General features: G+C 34.1%; 1 protein-coding gene across 1 annotated transcript; it reads left to right on the top strand.

Annotated features, from left to right (window-relative positions):
* Nucleotides 1–876: 876 nt before the first annotated feature.
* LOC112510965 (serine/threonine-protein kinase OSR1-like) lies at nucleotides 877–14,161 on the top strand. Its single transcript, XM_025116318.1, has 22 exons — nucleotides 877–1,111; nucleotides 1,246–1,519; nucleotides 2,548–2,802; nucleotides 4,572–4,696; nucleotides 4,885–4,929; nucleotides 5,066–5,147; nucleotides 5,264–5,332; nucleotides 5,409–5,579; nucleotides 5,686–5,751; nucleotides 6,178–6,246; nucleotides 6,421–6,549; nucleotides 6,580–6,671; nucleotides 7,065–7,280; nucleotides 8,430–8,542; nucleotides 8,681–8,775; nucleotides 8,850–8,891; nucleotides 10,135–10,260; nucleotides 10,665–10,713; nucleotides 10,784–10,845; nucleotides 12,532–12,593; nucleotides 12,679–12,730; nucleotides 13,745–14,161. Exons 2-22 carry the CDS (start codon nucleotides 1,361–1,363, stop codon nucleotides 13,748–13,750), a joined length of 2,085 nt encoding a protein of 694 aa, XP_024972086.1. The 5' UTR covers nucleotides 877–1,111; nucleotides 1,246–1,360; the 3' UTR covers nucleotides 13,751–14,161.
* The last annotated feature ends 4,148 nt before the right edge of the window (nucleotides 14,162–18,309 follow it).

The raw sequence follows: 18,309 nt of genomic DNA, 5'->3' as shown, positions 1-18,309 counted from the left end.
TAGTTCGATATAAAAATCTTGAATGTGATATTTAATATTTGATTTTTATTGCATCAATTAATTTTTTTATATTAAATTGATTTTTTTGCATTAATAAAAAATAATTTTTATTGTGGTAATTTGGATTTTTTTTAAATGTTCAATTTGATATCTGAATTAAAAAACGAGATTTGAAATGAAAAATAGATTTTATTGGGTTACTATTATTTGAACCCAACCCAACCCGATGAACCCGATATCTTTTTATTTCTTGGATTTAATATGATTGTTGAATTTATATTAATATATACATTAGACAATTACACTATCATGTATGCTTTTCATATGCATATATTTTCAATCTATTCACATTTATATATAACTCATATATATATATATATATATATTCAGTAACTGTGAACATATATATGTAAATTGAGAAAATTAACTTAATTTTAATATACGTAAGAAATATGGATACGTTGTATTAAATGGTTGATGATGAAAAAGAAATTATGAGTAGAATAAATAACATATTCAAGGTTAAAAAAATATTTTAATATAACAAAGTATCAATCCAATTAATCCACACGGGTTAGGTTGGGTTGCACTTTAATTTGGATTGAATTAGGTTAAGATTTTTTCAAACTGTAAACATTAAATTGAGTTGATCAAATATCTTCAATCCGATAAACCCAACCTTATAAACACCCCTAACTTGAAAATGGTCCACATGGATTGGAATGTATTTTACCGCCTTACCCACTAAAACATTAGATTAAAATAAATAAAATATATAATATAATATCAGCACTTCAAAATCCAAAACTCCAGCATACAGAAAGAGTCCGCAGTCATCAAATAACATGTGGCGATATACTAGCATGCACTCGTTGCCTGTTCGTGCGGCGATCCGATAGGCGCGCTTTCTCTCTCTAAATCGCTCCTCCGTTCCTCCGTCACGAGATACCGGAAAATACCTTGAACTCGCAGTCGCCGCCGTCATCATCATCGCCATTTCAAAACTTGTCTTCGTTTTCACTCATATATACGTGTCGGAAAAATCACGAATTCTGATCGCTTGATTTTGCAGTTATCAATATTCAAATCAATGGACCGAAAGTCAATTCCTGTGAGCCTTTCCGTTCTTCTACGTAAAATTGATCTCTCAGTTTTCACTCTTCTTTAGATTATTGGAGCTTTACGCGTCTGTATAGGTTTTTTGTTCATTAATCTGATGCGGCGTTGTTTTTTTTTTCCTTCTAGAAAAATTGTTGTAGGATTTGGATTCGACGATCTCCTGAGAGCTGCATCTGCGTGGTGTTCGACGTTCAATAGGACTTCTTTTATAATTGATATTTGATTTTAGCGATCGGTTCAAATGGAGAAAAAGAAGTATCCGGTCGGAGCAGAGCACTATGTGCTGTATGAGGAGATAGGACAAGGTGTCAGTGCCTCAGTTTTTCGAGCTTTGTGCATCCCTAGTAACGAGATTGTTGCTATTAAAGTACTCGATTTTGAACGTGGCAACAGCGATTTGGTAAATTCAGTTCGTTATTTGTTATTCTTGTTTTTGCACGATACATATACTCTGTTTTCATGATGTGAATTGGTTTGAATGATCGTTTTGATGATTTTTTATTATAATTACTCCAGTGAGTTTGAAGCTGTGGTTTTGGTTGATAGGACAGTGATAAATATAACTTAGGTACTTGTTGCTACAATGCTACCTAGTTTTCAGATTGTTGTGCTTATCCGGAATTGGACTGTGTATTATACCTGAAATTGCAAGGCTGCAAGACGACCTTGATCAGTTTGAGGATTTATCGATCAGGCTTATGACTTCTGTTTTCAGCTGAGCCTTCTATGGTTGATTTAGAAACCAAGATAACGCTTGCCCTTTTCTAATCCTTTTCCCTTTCTAGGATAGGGAGTACCACAAATCCGAGAAGTCATAGCAGGCTTTTTTTTGAATAATGTAATGATCAGGCAAGCATTGTGCCATAAGTCATGTTTTTTAGAGAAAAAAATCATAGAGAGATTACCTTTGATAGCTATTTCAAGGAGATACTGAAATCTGGTCTCAGGACTGGTGCGGTGGGAGTGTCTCAGAAGGGTGGCGTCTACCCTTTTTTAAAATTATGGTCTTTATGTTGAACTTTAGTAGTGTTTCACAGTGACGATCAAAATCTCTGCTTAAGGAGGTTATCTACCTTCATTTTATGTTCAATGAGAATAGATTATGGAGAATTCTAAGCGGATAAATTTTAAAGGCTAGGATTTGTTGCTACATTCAAAAATGGTTTGTGCTCTTGGATTTGCTATGTTCTTTATGTTAAGGAGGAAGGGGGATTCAAACTCGTAGCCTTTGGTGTACCACCACTTGATGGTCATGCTCTTTGATTCTTATTTTAAAACGTATATTTCCACCAGGACCTCTAACTTTGCTTTAAGTGATATCAGAAATCTGGAATTAATTGGACTGATTTAATCTTGTTTGCACCAAATTTATTATGTGTGATTGATAACCTATGTTTGCTTCATTCTCGTTTGTTAATATGTTATCAGAACAATATATCGCGTGAGGCTCAGACAATGATCCTGGTTGATCATCCAAATGTTCTTAAATCACATTGTTCCTTCGTAAATGACCATAACCTATGGGTTGTCATGCCTTTTATGCCTGGTGGTTCTTGCCTTCATATATTGAAGTCTGCCCATCCCGAGGGTTTTGAGGAAGTTGTTATTGCAACTATACTGCGAGAGGTATTAAAGGCACTGGAGTATCTTCACCATCATGGCCTCATTCATCGAGATGTCAAAGTGAGTTTTGATTCCATTTAAATCTGAAAGTCTCGGAGTTCATATCAATATATTTTTTATTGCTCATGTATTTGTGACCTTGGTCAAGATATAAGCTGGTTTTGCCTTCTTATGATGCCTTATACTTATTCTGAAACAATTTGTTTTTTGTTGTAGTGGTTGCTCATTACTATTTTTTTCTAAATAGAAGACAGGCCATGAGATAGTCAAGTAAACAAAAATTATGTACCCACCAGTGCCTGTATTAGGATATATCTAGTTATCTCATTGTATCATGTGACTGACAATTTTCCTCTACTTGGCATGTTCAACATAATCACACTAGGAGATACCTGATCTGGGCCATGCTATCGAAGTTGTGTTTTCTTCTGGTCCGTGGGGCTTATATTGTAATCTCAACCGACGAGCACGATGAGAGAAATCATTTTTTTTTCCACCAGTAGCTCTTAGAACTTTTCTTTCTCTTACATTTGTGATACTCAGGGTGAATGGCTTATACTTTTAGAAATCTTATTTGCAGAACTCTGCTATAAAGATCAACATTATAATGTAGGCATATCTAGAGTTTATGCAGTATGCCCATTTTATCAGTAAATGTTTTAATGTCTGACACATATATATATATATATATATATATATATATATATACTTGGGATTTTGTGAGAATAAGAGTTACATTGAGAACAAAACCTTCATTGACCTATTTCTATCACCATGACTGAAACTTTAACAAATCATGCATGTGAAAGTGATTGAAGGCATGTAAAAGTTCATGAAGGTGAATGAAAATGAAGATTAATGTTGATGAAGGTAGTTGATGGTAGATAAAGGAAGTTGAAGGTCCGTGTTTTTGGTCAGCAATCAATTGAAGGTAATTGAAGGCCTGCAGTTTCAGTAATTAGATTAAAAAATAAACTCATCCAGCTGTTTAGAAGTATTCTCACCATTCTCACTTCAACTCTTATTCTCAGTGGAACCCAACCCTATAGGCTATATATATATAGGTATGGGACTATGGGGATATTTTAGACTTCCATGGACCTTGTTACTGATGGCAACCTATAAATGTGAGCTATGTGGGTATTTTCTCACCTTTTACCTTATAAATGTGCTCATATCTTCACTGTGGTTTATCACCTCTCTTCATTTGGTAGGCTTGTCATCTTTCATGTGCCAGAACGTTTACAAACATCCATGTCATCAGACTTTTGTTTATTCTCTCCCTTAATTAGCCTAATCTATTCACCTGTAAAATCACAAGGATATGGGTTCATTAATTAATCTTAATATACAAGTCCATAAATATTCCCAGGAACTGGTTCAACTCTTCTCCAAAATATAAAAATTAATTTTTGGATAATGAGAACATTCCAGTTCAGGTGGTTGGAGGGCTTGGAGCTACTTGCTTGCCTAGAATTGCATGAAGAGAGTTAAACTATAATGTTTCATGGCAAAAATTTTGTGACATAATTACTATACTTAACTACCATTATCCTAGATAAGATGGCTTTTGGTTTTTTCATGCTTGAGGCCAATTCATTGTCAATCATGAATCATGATTGATATTTCTACTTATTCCTACACTGTTGTTCCCTTTATTTGTCTGTAGAAAAAATGATAGGATACAAGTTTGAAAATGTTTTTGGTTTCTTGGGTACATGTACGTCAATGCGTTATGTGTACTTTTCAGTGAAAGCATTCTTACTTGTTGACTTGTTGAAGATGTTTAAATTGAGTTTTTGGATGCAACTCTTTTGCTGTTTTGACAGGCTGGAAACATTCTCATTTGCGAGCGTGGTTCAATCAAGCTGGGAGATCTTGGTGTTTCCGCTTGCCTATTTGATTCTGGTGATAGACAACGGACGAGGAATACATTTGTTGGGACACCATGCTGGTACTGTCTTTTGTTACTTGCATAATTTTTCATGTCATACATTAATCTTTGTCGATATTTGAAACATGGCTCCGCATCCTTGGTATCTATGGAGGCTTAACATTTCAAAATAATCATGACAGACATATGCCGTGATCCATAATGACGTTGTCCGGATTTATACTTACTGTGGCTTTACATTTTTCTAGGATGGCGCCTGAGGTTATGGAACAATTGCATGGCTATGACTTCAAGTTAGTAGTTTCATTTTTATCTTGTCAATTTTCGTATCTTGTCAGTAAGATACAAAAATTGCATGGAAGGTTCCCTGTCCCTTTTCAAGACCAAAACGGTGGAAACAATAATGTATATGTTTGGCAATATCTGCAGGGCTGATATCTGGTCCTTTGGCATAACGGCTCTGGAGCTTGCTCATGGGCATGCTCCTTTCTCGAAGTATCCTCCAATGAAGGTGCATAAATGTTGCAGTTTCATGTCTTTTTACTTCTCTGCAATTGATTGGGACTGACTGAGTCAAGCTATATATAAAGCTAAGTCATCACTACTTAAATAATTATAACATGATAGGTTTTGCTCATGACCTTGCAAAATGCACCTCCTGGTCTTGATTATGAGAGGGACAAGAAGTTCTCTAAGGTGATGTGATTGTTTCTTTTTTACCACTTTATGATCACATCGTCTCATACTTGTGCTGCCTGTTCTCTGTCCAAAGTCTTTTAAGCAGATGATTGCAAGTTGCCTGGTTAAAGATCCTTCAAAACGTCCTTCTGCAAAGAAGCTTCTGAAGCATTCTTTTTTCAAACAAGCTAAATCGAATGAATTTATAGCACGCAAGCTTTTGGAAGGACTGCCTACACTTGGTGATCGCCTTCAAGCATTGAAGGTTCCTCTATTATTTTTCTTTCAGATTACTTCGATTTTATTGAATTCATTTATGTTATTTCAACTCTGTTTTACCAAGTCAATAAATTGATTTGTTGGAATAATAGAGAAAGGAAGAAGATATGCTTGTGCAAAAGAAGATACCTGATGGACAGAAGGAAGAAATGTCACAGGTATGGTATACGGGGAATATGTTGAATCATATATTTGTTTTTTTGGTTTCCTTCTTGCACTTTGTGAGTATGGTTTTAAATCTATGCTATGTAGTCATCTACTATGGGATGTAGCTGCTAAAACATTTCCTATGTGTGATGAATTATTGTTGGGGCATGGTTTTTCTTCAATCTCCTGGCCCTTGCTTAACTTCTTGTTCCGTAAACCGAAGAGTTGATCTTTCATTTCAAAAGTGGTATCTCCCCAATGGAGAAATGATCACAGCCCTTCTCCTCAGCTCAGTCCTTTTGGTTTTCTTTTATTTGTCTACTCCTCATCCATTCTTCTCGCTCTCATCTCCCCACTAATTGAAAATTGGTCTAAGTGATTCTTGTTTGTGTTTATTCATTCCTGGTTCCTAATTGTGTTTTCTAACTTGTTTCTAGAACGAATATAAAAGAGGGATTAGTGGCTGGAACTTCGACCTTGAAGATGTAAAAGCTCAGGCTTCCTTGGTATGGTACTTGATATTGATATTTATTTTCCAATTGACAGGTCCTTGCAAAGTTGAATAGCATCCTAAGCACTTGGGTTAATCAATGACATATTCTTCATGTAACTGGAACAAACCGCAATAACCTTTTAAAAGATTGAATTAATCAATGATGTAATCTTATTTATGTAACTAGATCCAGGATGAGGAGTCTATATCTGACAAAGACCAATTAGGGAACTCAAACTCTTTCAATGGGACCGCAGCAGGTGAAATAGACCTTCAGCATGAAGTGGCGTATATGAATGAGGCTTCAACAGATTTAGTATGTCGATAGCCTCTAACTAATGGATAGATTCTATGCATTATTTTTGCTTTTAGAATAATGACTAACATTTTGCAGGCCGGATCTGCTCCAATTGTCAACAGTCCTGCAAAATTCTCTGCGTATGTCAACTTAAGTTCAATTATTCTATGTCCTGCAATATCATGCTATACATCTGCTACATACAATTGTTCTTATAGCCTTATAGGAAGTTCTATCATACAGATTTGCATACGCTTGAAGTTTTTGCATCTAATATCATGTTTCCCTTCATATTCTTCTACATACAAATGTCCTTGTAGGGAGTTCTATTCTATCATACAAATTTGCACATGCTTGAAGTTTTTACATCTATTACCATATCTCCTATCATCTTCTTCTACATACAATTGTCCTTATAGGGTGTTCAATCATATAGATTTGCATATGCTTGCAAATTTTGCTTCTCTTATCATATCTTCTTTCATATATTATCCTGTGGATGGCCTTCATTTTGTTACACTTAAAATGTTCAGAGGCAACTGTGAGAAACCTGTAGATGCCTTGGGGTTTGCTAGATCTGCCGATGGGCACCTGAGTTTGCAGTATTCTTCTTCCTCTGATGATAATGGCAACATGATCAATTATGCTGGAAAACCTTACTTGGATACTAATGGAAAACCCTTCAATTGTGTTGCATCTCTTCCTCACCAAGGGGAAGCTTCATCTGGATGCATTGTTGTGGAGGAGAAGTATGACATTTTACATATATGTTATCCGTAATCATTTTTATTTCATGTATAGACTTAGATATATTTCTGCTATATTTGGAAGTAGCAATGTTGTGGCATGTACTCCCTCCGTTCCTAGTAAGTGTCCACATTTCTATTTAGTTTATCTCAAAATACGGGTCCACTTACTTACTTCTCAATCCTACCCTTAATTATGAGACGTCCCTCTTTTATTAAGGGTAAAATTGTCATCTAGTTGATCAAAAAGTGTAATAATTACGCATTTATAAAACTGTGTCTTACTTTGGGACGGAGGAAGTATCATGAACAACTTTCATAATATTACCAGGATGCGTCTCTCCAGGGCATATATGGGATTTATGCATAATTTCATCCACTTTTAAATGCTTCTGCTGCTTACTGGTTCTGAAAGTGGTCTTCCCCTTCCTCATATTGTTTTGAACTATGAGCCATGATGCATTCCTACATTTTGGTTGCCACACACACACACACATATAGGGATGGGTTCCGGTGAGAATGGAAGTTATAGTGAGAAGGGTCAGAAGGGATCTCCACCCTCGGATCAATCCTAATTGAAGATCAACACTAATGAGATGCACCAGATCAATTCCCATGGGAGCGCAATTCATGAGGTGGGGGTGAGATTAAAAGTGATCAAGGGTCCAAATCCCTTCTTACACTTCTCACCTTTACTCCTATTCTCACACGATCCTTCCTCCATATATATGTATGTTGTTAATGGTTTTATGAATCCAAACAAATTGAAAATATATGTTGCATTATGTTTATCCATATTTGGTTGCTAATGAACTACTCACTGGCTCGCTCTATCTCTATATCAAGTATATATTTGATAGTCATCTCTGTACCATACATAAAAAACGAAATTATTTGAAATTTCAATGGTGGCTACCTCTACCTTCCCCTTAACCAGATGTGTTTGTGCTGACATTGTACACTGTTCACCTTTCAGCCCTTTCTACTTTCACAAATTCCTTAAAGAAAATACATACATACATAGTTTTTGTATCTTTTGTCAGAAAACAGTATATATTAAATCGGCAATATAGACATCTGTTTTTTCTTTTCTTTCCTCTCCCTGCTCTTTTGCTTTTGACATTTTTTCTTTCAATTTTATGAAAATTTCAGTGGCAAGTTGCAAGGTCAGATACCTGTAGTCCGTAGTTGTAATGGAATTCAATTACTCCAGGTGGTAGATGCATCGACATCTGAGTCCATGTCGAAGACCTGTAAAACAACATGTGAGTTTTCAGCGTGATCTTTCACCCAAAAGTTTAGTTTAATGACAGTCAACAGTTTCGACTTTTCCTTCACTATCTTCTTTCCATGTTGTATTAAGGCAAGAGAAGTTTCTTCTGTTAACAATATTGGTGAAACAGTAACTAGTGATGAACAAGATGAGAAGACAAAGTGCCCTGTGGTTCAACAGAAAGGGCGTTTTAAAGTGACCTCTGAGAAGGCCGAGGTCGAGAAGGTAACTTTTTCTCTTCTTTTTTTGAGGTCATCGCGTGCATTCATATTGCAACTACCGACTACTACTTTTTGTAGGGTGCTTCATGTCCTGCATTATTAAAGAGTCCAAGCATGCGGGTATGATACTTATGCTTATTCATCTGAAAGCATCTTTTCTTTCATCAATTCTATAAAGTACATTCTCTGGTATTCTGGTGTTTGAGCATAAACCCATCATGTTAAACCTTTTTGCATGGACAAATTTGTATTTATTTACCCTTAGGTGCCATTTGGTTTGTAGGATTGGATAAGATTTGGAGGGGTTTGGAATTCAATTCCATTTCAATCCCATGTTTGGTTTGAATAATTGCTTGGATTTGAAATCCCATGGGGATTCTTGGTATTTTGCGGGATTTTGTTGGATTTGTGTGTAGTAATGTTCTAAAATATGTAAAAAACATTTGTTTTATAATAACCAATTAATAAAAAAGGTAATTTAGTTATTTTTATAATTGTTTATAATTTGTTTTTTATAACTTATTTATAAAAAATGAAATTCAATTTCATTCCAAATCCTACAAACCAAACATACCAAAGATTCCAAATCTTTCAAAATCGAAATCCCTCTGATTACAAATCCTTCAAAACCATTCCATCAAACTAAACGTCCCCTTAGCATATCATTGTATTGTCTTCTTGTTATCAATAGCCCAATAACGCCACCCTATATAGCACCCCCACTGCACATGTTCCACGGTCATCGGGGGAGGTAACTTGCAATGCATCCCATTGGCAGAGGGACAGTGCCTGGGCTCCCGAGACCTCACACATATGGATTATACCCGCACCTCTATCGATAGGATAGATCAGCGTGACATGACTAACTAAACTAGTAGAAGGGCTGCTATTGGGTTTGCAAATGTTTGGCAGGAGATTGTAATTTTGTTTGAATGTTTCTATGCAAACTACCGTTGAAAGCCCAAAAATATAATATTTTCTTTGTTGAAGTGCGTAGTATTTTATATACAACAAAACTCACTCCTCAACTTTTGTGACGTTTGAACCTTTGACCTCCACGGAGATTGTGCTATATAGTTAACCGGGGTGCAACTCGGCAATGTCCCTTTGGTAGAAAATAATATTTTCACACTTTAAAGACATTCCCTATATCATATCTTTTTGGGGGCTGGATAGTTTGTGGTTTGTTTTTTCAATATGCCCAACACCATGGTGATGTATTTGTTCCATCTTCATTAACTACACTAGAGTGCAATTATGGTGGGTAACAAACTTATGGAGATATCTTTTTCATGTTATTTAGAAAGATGGTCATGCTGCCATTAGTTGATAATTCTTTCATATATGTTATGCGTTTGTGCAGGTAATAATCCAACATCCCACTGTCTCTCAACCGTCTCAAGGTGACACCTCTTCTATGCCACAAAATCAAACTACCCATCTCCTTCCCCCTATGGTTGCTGCTCAGCAGACAAATAATCTTCAACGGGTAATATTAGTTAAATATGTATTTGCTGCAAGTTTTACAGGGAGGTTCAAATGAGAACAACATTTTTTTTTGAAAATGTGAGAACAAATCTCAAATAAGATCATCCAATAGGTAGATTAAAAAGGTGGTTACAACAGTTCTTTTTAAAACAAAAACAAAAAATCCCCCATCCCCTATTTTTTAATCAAAAATAGGCGATATATAACCAAAATTGGAGCCGAACAAATTATACCAATTTTTTTGGTTTTATTATTTTTTTTATTTGACATCCATATTGTTATACTTTTTTTCAACCCTTTTTTGTCATTCTCGCGTTCTCAACCTTTTTGTCATTCACATTTGAACCTGCCCTGCAAGTTTTATTTGCTTAAAAGCAAAAATTGTTTACGTGTTACCTCTTGCAGAATGGCAAATCAAGTTCAACAACGCAACTCTCTACTCCTGATACAACAGGTTGGGGTATTTCTATCGTCAGAGTTATATTTTGTTTCATGAATGTTACTCTCAATTGTTTTATGACCAGCCAACAGCAGCACAGATGGAGGATCCACACCTGTCAACATCAACGGACTAGAGAAATCAAAGGTAAAGTATCTGTTCTAATCAACTTCATAAGTTAATGGCTGTATTTTTTGATTGGAGAATAGCTTCCTGTGGTTTACGCTCGGCTTGTAACTTCTATATATTTTGATTATTTATTCATCCTCTAGCATCCCTTTAAAATAAAAGGTTTATATACAGGAAATTTACAGAAATAGCCAATCTCACAGGCTCATTTAACTTTATAGCCATTTTCACACGGCAATTCAGTTTTTAGCCAATCCTTGTTTAGAAAGTGGAATTCTGCGTAAGGATTCCACTTTCCGCATAAGGATTCTACTCTTTTTTTTTTTTTTTTTTTTCCAAAAACCAATCTTTACGCATATACGTAAGCCTTCTGCATAAGGATTGGCTACAAAGTGAAATGGGGTCTGAAAATGACTAAAAAAAGCGAAACCCCTTTGGCAAATTGGCCATTTCTGTAAATTTTCCTTCGTATACAACACATCATGCTTTTCCTTGCAACTTCCGCACTGTGTTGGAAACTGAGAAGGGAATTGCTTATAGCCATCTAAAAATGGAAAACAGATACCTTTTGGACCTAATGAAGCAGGAACACCTTAAAATATTTAAGACTGTTTCAGGTTGCATAATAATTAGTTTTCGTTCTTGATCAATATGGGTGTGTTTGGTACTCGGGATAGGACAGTGCAGTACAAAAACTTGTTCCTCTTTTGACGTGACATAAGAATCAGGACAAGAAAGGACATGAGTGGGACAAAAACCAAAATAGGTGGAACAAAAATCTGGGAAATGTGACAAGATTGGTAAATTTTTATACTATCATGTCAAATTAAATCCCTAAAACCTTCCACCAATTCTTTAATCTGCCTACCTGACTCTCTTCTGTCCAGTCCTGACCCTTTTGCGTAACAAACGCACTCTATATGTTGTGGGTAACCACGTCATCTCTGTGCAAGTAGCACTTCCTGTCTTAAGTGATGATAGCCTCACTTGATCTCCCCCCCCCCCCCCCCCCCCCCCCCCCCCCAAGTTCTTAACCAACCCTTTCTCTTAGAGCTTTATAAGAAACGACAAATAAGTTCTCTTGATTGGTAGAAGTGGTCCAAATGTTTTTTTATTTAATTAAGTAGGAATTGTTATTCATCAAAGGACATTTGACTTAAAGGGAAGTTTACCAAACGCTTACTGGCAAGAGGCACCACCCTTACTTATCTTACCGGTAATATCAAATGGATTGTTGGTAAACGTCTTTTACCTGGTAAGCGCTTACCTGTTAAGACTTGAGAGTTTTATCCCTCACTTACCAAGTATGATTATTGGTCTTTGCTATGCCTCTTACCGGGTAAGATTTCTCAGTATGTCATACTCACCCGATAACGTTTGGTAAAACAACCACTTAGTAGTTCAAAATAAGCATGTACTGAGGGTACTGGTAACATAACATAGTGGTCATTTTGTGGTTTTTTTTCTTGAACAAGATTCGGGCTGGTGTTAATGCTTGTTGGACCGGAAATTTTACTAAAGTGGCCCATTTGCAACTTCTTTTAGATAATTGGCAAATATGGACGTTTTGGTATAGTTAGGTTCAATATAAGCCAGTCTTCTGTATTATGATATTGGCATCTCATATACGAAGGTCATATCCAAGCCAAAAAATAAACTTAAATAATTTTTTGTTTATCCATTACCTTTTTTTTGTATTTGCAGCTAGAGGCAGCCAACGATAGGGAAAAGGAATTACTCGATGAAATAACCGATTTACATCGGAGGTAAAACACCAATTCGTAAACACCTGTTTCGGTTAGGTGCTAATAAAAATGGATTTAATTGTAACGTCTTATTTTTTGCTTGTAGGCTCTTATCTGCGCAGGAGGAGCTACAGAAATACAAAGCTGGAAATGCACAGGTCAGAATGTTTATGACTCATCTCATTTCCATTCCTTAAATTTATTTACTCCTTTGGTCCCATCCCAAAATAAATGTCCATATATTTTTTTTTGTTTCAAAATAAGTGTGCACTTTTAAAAGTAAGTACATGATTTCCAATTTTGACCTTGGTTATAAGATGGAGAAGTTTATTATTCCCTCTAATATTAAGGGTACCATTGTAATTTAGAGCATCTCTAATGGGAGGTTGTTATAAATAAAAAGTGTAATAAGTACCATTGAGGAGAGTTATTATAAGTCACCCATATCGTTGAAGTTCTTGTCCTACCTTTAATTTTTGTGTGAAATGACATATTATATATATATATATATATATGTGTGTATATATATATATTATAAATCACCCATATCTTAGAGTTCTTGTCCTACCTTTGATTTTTTTTTTTGAAATGACATATTTATATATATATATATATATATATATATATATATTCTCTTCGTATTATCGATGTTGACATGGGACCCATAAAAGAAAGTTTTCATAAGAGCATCTCCATCAGATTAAGCAAAATGGATATTTTTGTTCCAACATAGTCCCCAAAACCATCTCCAAAATGGAGAAAGTAGGAGAGAGAATGTGAAATTCTCTAAATTTGGAATACTCTCCAAAATGATTACCTATGAAAGACGAATTAATTTTTGTATTCTTTATGCTAATGAGAATCCTTGAAATTAAACATTTAGGAGAGGTAAGTAATATCTTTATGAAATTTATTGAATATTTCATTAATATAATTCATATTGTTATATCCAAAATGGAGAAGCTCTCGGAGATGAACATAAATTTTCTTTAGAGATCTTGATTTTTGATTCTCCGTTTTGGAGTCATTCCGTTAGAGATGCTCTTAGTTAATTAAAAGGGTAATAATTACATATTTATAAAATCCAATATCTTTTTCATTACAAACATTTATTTTGAGACAAATAAAATATATGTTTTCCTGATTGCTAACTTATTGGAAGTTGTTTGCAGGCATGAGTTGTGTCGGATTCAACCAACCACCTAATCAGACAAAGCTTTTATCATCCAAGATCGCTTTTGAAATAAAAAGGTTCAAATTGCTCATGCACATATGCATAATTTTAGTTATTATTTCTTGTCGAGGGTTGTGGCATAGTTTATTCTTCTCTCCTTTACTGTTTTGGTCTTCACATTCTTTTAATGCGAATACTGTTGGACATTTTTACATGTTTCTAGATAATTCTGTCCCCCTTCCTTTAAGGATTGGTCAGTCATAATGTAACCATCTCAATGTGGTTATGGTTCACTCAGCCAATTACAAGAGGACCAGGTTAGGTTCCGTTAGAGAACATAAGGTTAGTACCCCTTGGTCACATTTCTGTAGGTAGTTACATTTACATACAAGTAATTTTTTAGTAATTTGTCCGGTATGCATCTATACATAACATGCATACGTGCATAGAAACCAAGAAACAACTTTAATTATTTGTATGCACTTGTGCATATCGTACAGATGAATGGTTAGCAGGATGTTTCTTAGTTTTTCATTTTTTTTTGGGGATTCCCCTATATAACCTTAAGTGAGATTTTTATTGAATCTATGACATCATGATGAATGTAAACCATTTTTCTTTTGGGAAATAGCTATTTTCAGGGATCTAATTTATCGTTTGGCCATTTCTCTCCGTAGATTTTCAAAATATCATTACCTCTGCAAGTAGCACCTCCATGACTTGCAGTGGAGCTAAAAAGACAAAAAAATTTCACTTTCCATTCACGTCCGCAAGTGGCACCTCTGCAAATGGGTGAAAAGTGAATTTCTTTTTTTGTCTTTTAGCTCCTCTACAAGTCACGGAGGTGCCACTTTCGGAGGTACTGATATTTTCGAGAATTCTGACGAGAATTGGCTAGAGATAAATTTGATTCTTGAAAATGGTTATTTATGCTAATTTCCCTTTTCTTTTAAAGCTCGAGAGGTTATGAATTTAATTAAAATCTCATTTAAGGTTATATATTTAAATATCCCTTGCTCTCTTAACTTTGAGCTTATAAGGAGCTGACCAATCTACTTTTCCATTCATATGGGACGAGTTGTTACAGTAAAAAAACATTGAGATGATACCTCAAGTGTGTTGTACATGTCTACGGCTGTGTCTAGTTCTCTATTTATTAGCCTTAAATTTTTGTCGTTGGGTTCATAACTTGGTGCTGGTTGTTGGAGGTTATTTTAGTTTAGACTTCTTTTTTAATTCAGCACATGTGTTTTATCCATACTTTGCGTCTTAAATCCCCTTCACTGTTTCCAGTTGCGTGATGGACAGAAATTCATGTAGACGGTTAACAAGTTTTTCAATTAAACATCGTAATGTGTCACACGTATTTTTGTTTATTAGCTTGTGCTCCTGTTTTAAGTGGATATGGTTAGGGGAATAAGCTCATAATTACTGGGACCAAAAATGGTCAAGGGTTGTTGTCTTGTTGACGTGGGATTGAGTGAATTTGCTTGTTTAAATTCGGTTATGGTGAAACATGATTGATGGTACTCAAAGGATTATTGGCTTGACAATACTTAAATTAGTGGTAGAACTCAACTTCTCTGCAGGTCAGAGATCGGTGTTTAAATCTCATCAATATGAAGAATGTACAAGAGTATTTGTTGTTTGGGTGAAGGATCGTGTGAGAATGAAAGGTAAGGTGATAAGTATAAAGATGAGATCTGGACCTTTGATCACCTTTAATTTCAAACTATTCATTAATCTTGCTTGATACGAGAATTGATCAGGTGTATCTCATTCTAATGTGCATCCAAGGGTGGAGATCCCTTCTTACGCTTCTTACTTTACTCTACTTCTCACAAGAACACAACTCTTATTTTGTGTGTGTGTGTATATATATATATATATATATAGAGAGAGAGAGAGAGAGAGAGAGAGAGAGAGAGAGAGAGAGAAAGACAACTGATCATGTGAGAATAAAAGTTAAGACGAGAAGTGTAAGAAATTATCTGAACTTTTGATCACTTTAAATTGCACCTCACCCAAGAATTGCGCTTATCACATAACTGATTTGTGCATCTTGGTGTATTGCATTAGTATTGATCTCAATTAGAATTGATCTAAGAGTGGAAATTCATTTTTATCTTAATTTTTTACCATAACTTTCATCCTTACCGGTAATTAACCTTATATATATAGGGTTGAGTTTACGTGAGACTAACATGTTTTTGTGAGATCCGTGAGATTACAATTTTACACTTGAAACTTTTCAGCAGAACACTGTGAGGGTTACTTTCGTAATGTTTTGCTATGAAGTTTCTAAGTATAAAAAAATGGTTTCACGGGTCTTACCAAAACAGTCTAGTCTCATGATCCCAAGTCTATATATGGTCAAGTTCAGGCTAGGGGAAAACCATAAAAAATGAAAAGCTGAGGAACGCTCTGATAAATATTCATCTAGACGATATGAACATATGCATATAAGTAACTTGTAAGCAATTTGTCTGGTATATACGCATACATAAAAAAACAACTTCAGCTACTTATAATACAGATATGTATACCATCCAGATATGGTTTATCACGATATTTTTTAGTTTTTCATCTTTTTGGATTCCCTAACCTCCCCCTCTTTCCCTTTATATGTTTGATGGTGTCTTGCGTTATATAATTTGAGGTCCTTAATATGCCATTATGTGTACCTAAATAGTGGTTGAGCTTCATTTTCAGAAGCGGCACATGCGGTTAATGCATTCACATCTGATCGAGTTTCCCTTTTAAGGCCAAGCCTTGACTACTTCTGAAAAGTCAGAACAGTGAAAAGCCAATTAATATATCTCCGAAACATACCCGAAACTATAAAAAAAAATTACATTTAATTCTAACAAATTATTTCATTTAAAAAAATTCAAATATTAATTATATTATTAAGTATTATGTATATATATAAAATATATAATATTAATTATCTTTTATTTGAAATATCTCTAACGGCTATGCTATAACATATGCTAAAATAGATTAAAAAAAAAAAAAAAAACCGAAGGAGTAAAAATCTCCAAATTAGAGATCTAGCGGTTGACTGAAGACTTGATTATTGGTATATCAATCGGTCCATCATGGATTGAAATAGGAGAGCCGGTTCGATAGGAAGCTTTTGAAAACGCAGTGCACCCATGTAAATAAGGAACGAGATTAATACAGAGATTAAACGAGCATCCCACACTCAAAAGGTGCCCCACATAGGTCTGTGTTTATAGTCGTAGCGATATTTAAAATCTCTAAAATATTACATCCAACTCTAAAGGCTGTTTTGTCTTAATTATCTATATATACTATATTATAAAACATTTGATAAAAACTATTAAAAACCATCTTTTATACATGAAGTACTGTTTATTGATGCATATTAATTGAAATTCAAGATTACAAATAAGTTTTGTATAAGTACAATTTATTAAGCTTCATATTTGAATTCATGTAACTAACTGTAGATAAATATAATTAAATACATGATAAAATTCTCATTTTAAATAAACCAAAAACAAATTACTTCGTCTTTAAACCTAAATTAAATTATATTAAAATTTTGAATTAAAAAAATTACACAAGAAATAAGAACTTATATATATATATTTTTAATTTTTATGTTATCTTCAAATTTATATTTTTAATGAAAACATTCTTGTTTGTATAAAACCACATAAATCATATTATAATATCCAAAGAGACCAAAAATATGAAACGAAACATTAAAATCGAGATATATCTTGCTGCATTGCGCGAGTACCCTTCTAGCATTATTAAACTATGAATTAAATACTATTTCTCTCTTAAATATAGAGTTTTAAAAATTTCTTCATATTGAAAGATTTCTTTTCTCTCTTACCATACAATATAGCATAACTGTTGAAACAAAAATATATCTTAAATAATAAATATCCAAAATCTTTATTTTAACATAGTTGTTGGATAACTTTAAGAGGGTGTTTGTTTACCTCTAATAGTTTTATTAAGACTCAATATTTGAATCAATAATAGGTGATTCTTGTTTAGCAAAAAAAATATATCTATTAATGGTTCTAAAACCTCATAATAATTTTGTATCTTGAATCTTCCTGAACCATTCAAAGCGCTAATTTCATTATAAACAATTATCAAACAACCATACTTCATTTTACATTATATTAAGAGCCTATTAATCATTTTGACTACTTAATCATCTTGCACCAAACCATTCAGCAACTGTCAAACAACCCCTAAATCATATTTCTAAACCTAAAACACGTGAATTATTACTACTAGAAGGGTACTCGTGCAATGCATCGAGACACATTTCGATTTCAATGTTTCGTTTTATTTTTTATTTATGTCGATATAATACGATTTTATGTGGTTCAGAAAAAGTAATAATGTTTTGATTTTTGAATAAAATATAAATTTGAATATCATATGAAATTTTGCAAAAAAATATATCAATATTAGTATCATATTAACTATTCAAAAGTTCTTATTTGTGTATTTTTTTAATTCAAATTTTTTATTATATTTTAATTTAACGTAACAAAATAATTTAATTTA

The sequence above is a fragment of the Cynara cardunculus genome (assembly GCF_001531365.2).
Source record: "Cynara cardunculus var. scolymus isolate 2C chromosome LG 4, CcrdV1, whole genome shotgun sequence".
NCBI lineage: Eukaryota > Viridiplantae > Streptophyta > Magnoliopsida > Asterales > Asteraceae > Cynara > Cynara cardunculus.
The sequence above is the reverse complement of the archived record's forward strand: the minus strand, read 5'-3'. Positions and strand labels throughout refer to the sequence as shown.

What these genes read in the sequence shown, in the direction of transcription:
- LOC112510965 (XM_025116318.1), top strand. Translation starts at nt 1,361, where the DNA reads ATGGAGAAAAAGAAGTATCCGGTCGGAGCAGAGCACTATGTGCTGTAT. An exon ending in TCATTCATCGAGATGTCAAA is followed by an intron (nt 2,803 to 4,571) that starts GTGAGTTTTGAT and finishes CTGTTTTGACAG; the next exon opens with GCTGGAAACATTCTCATTTG. An exon ending in CTCTACTCCTGATACAACAG is followed by an intron (nt 10,714 to 10,783) that starts GTTGGGGTATTT and finishes TTTTATGACCAG; the next exon opens with CCAACAGCAGCACAGATGGA.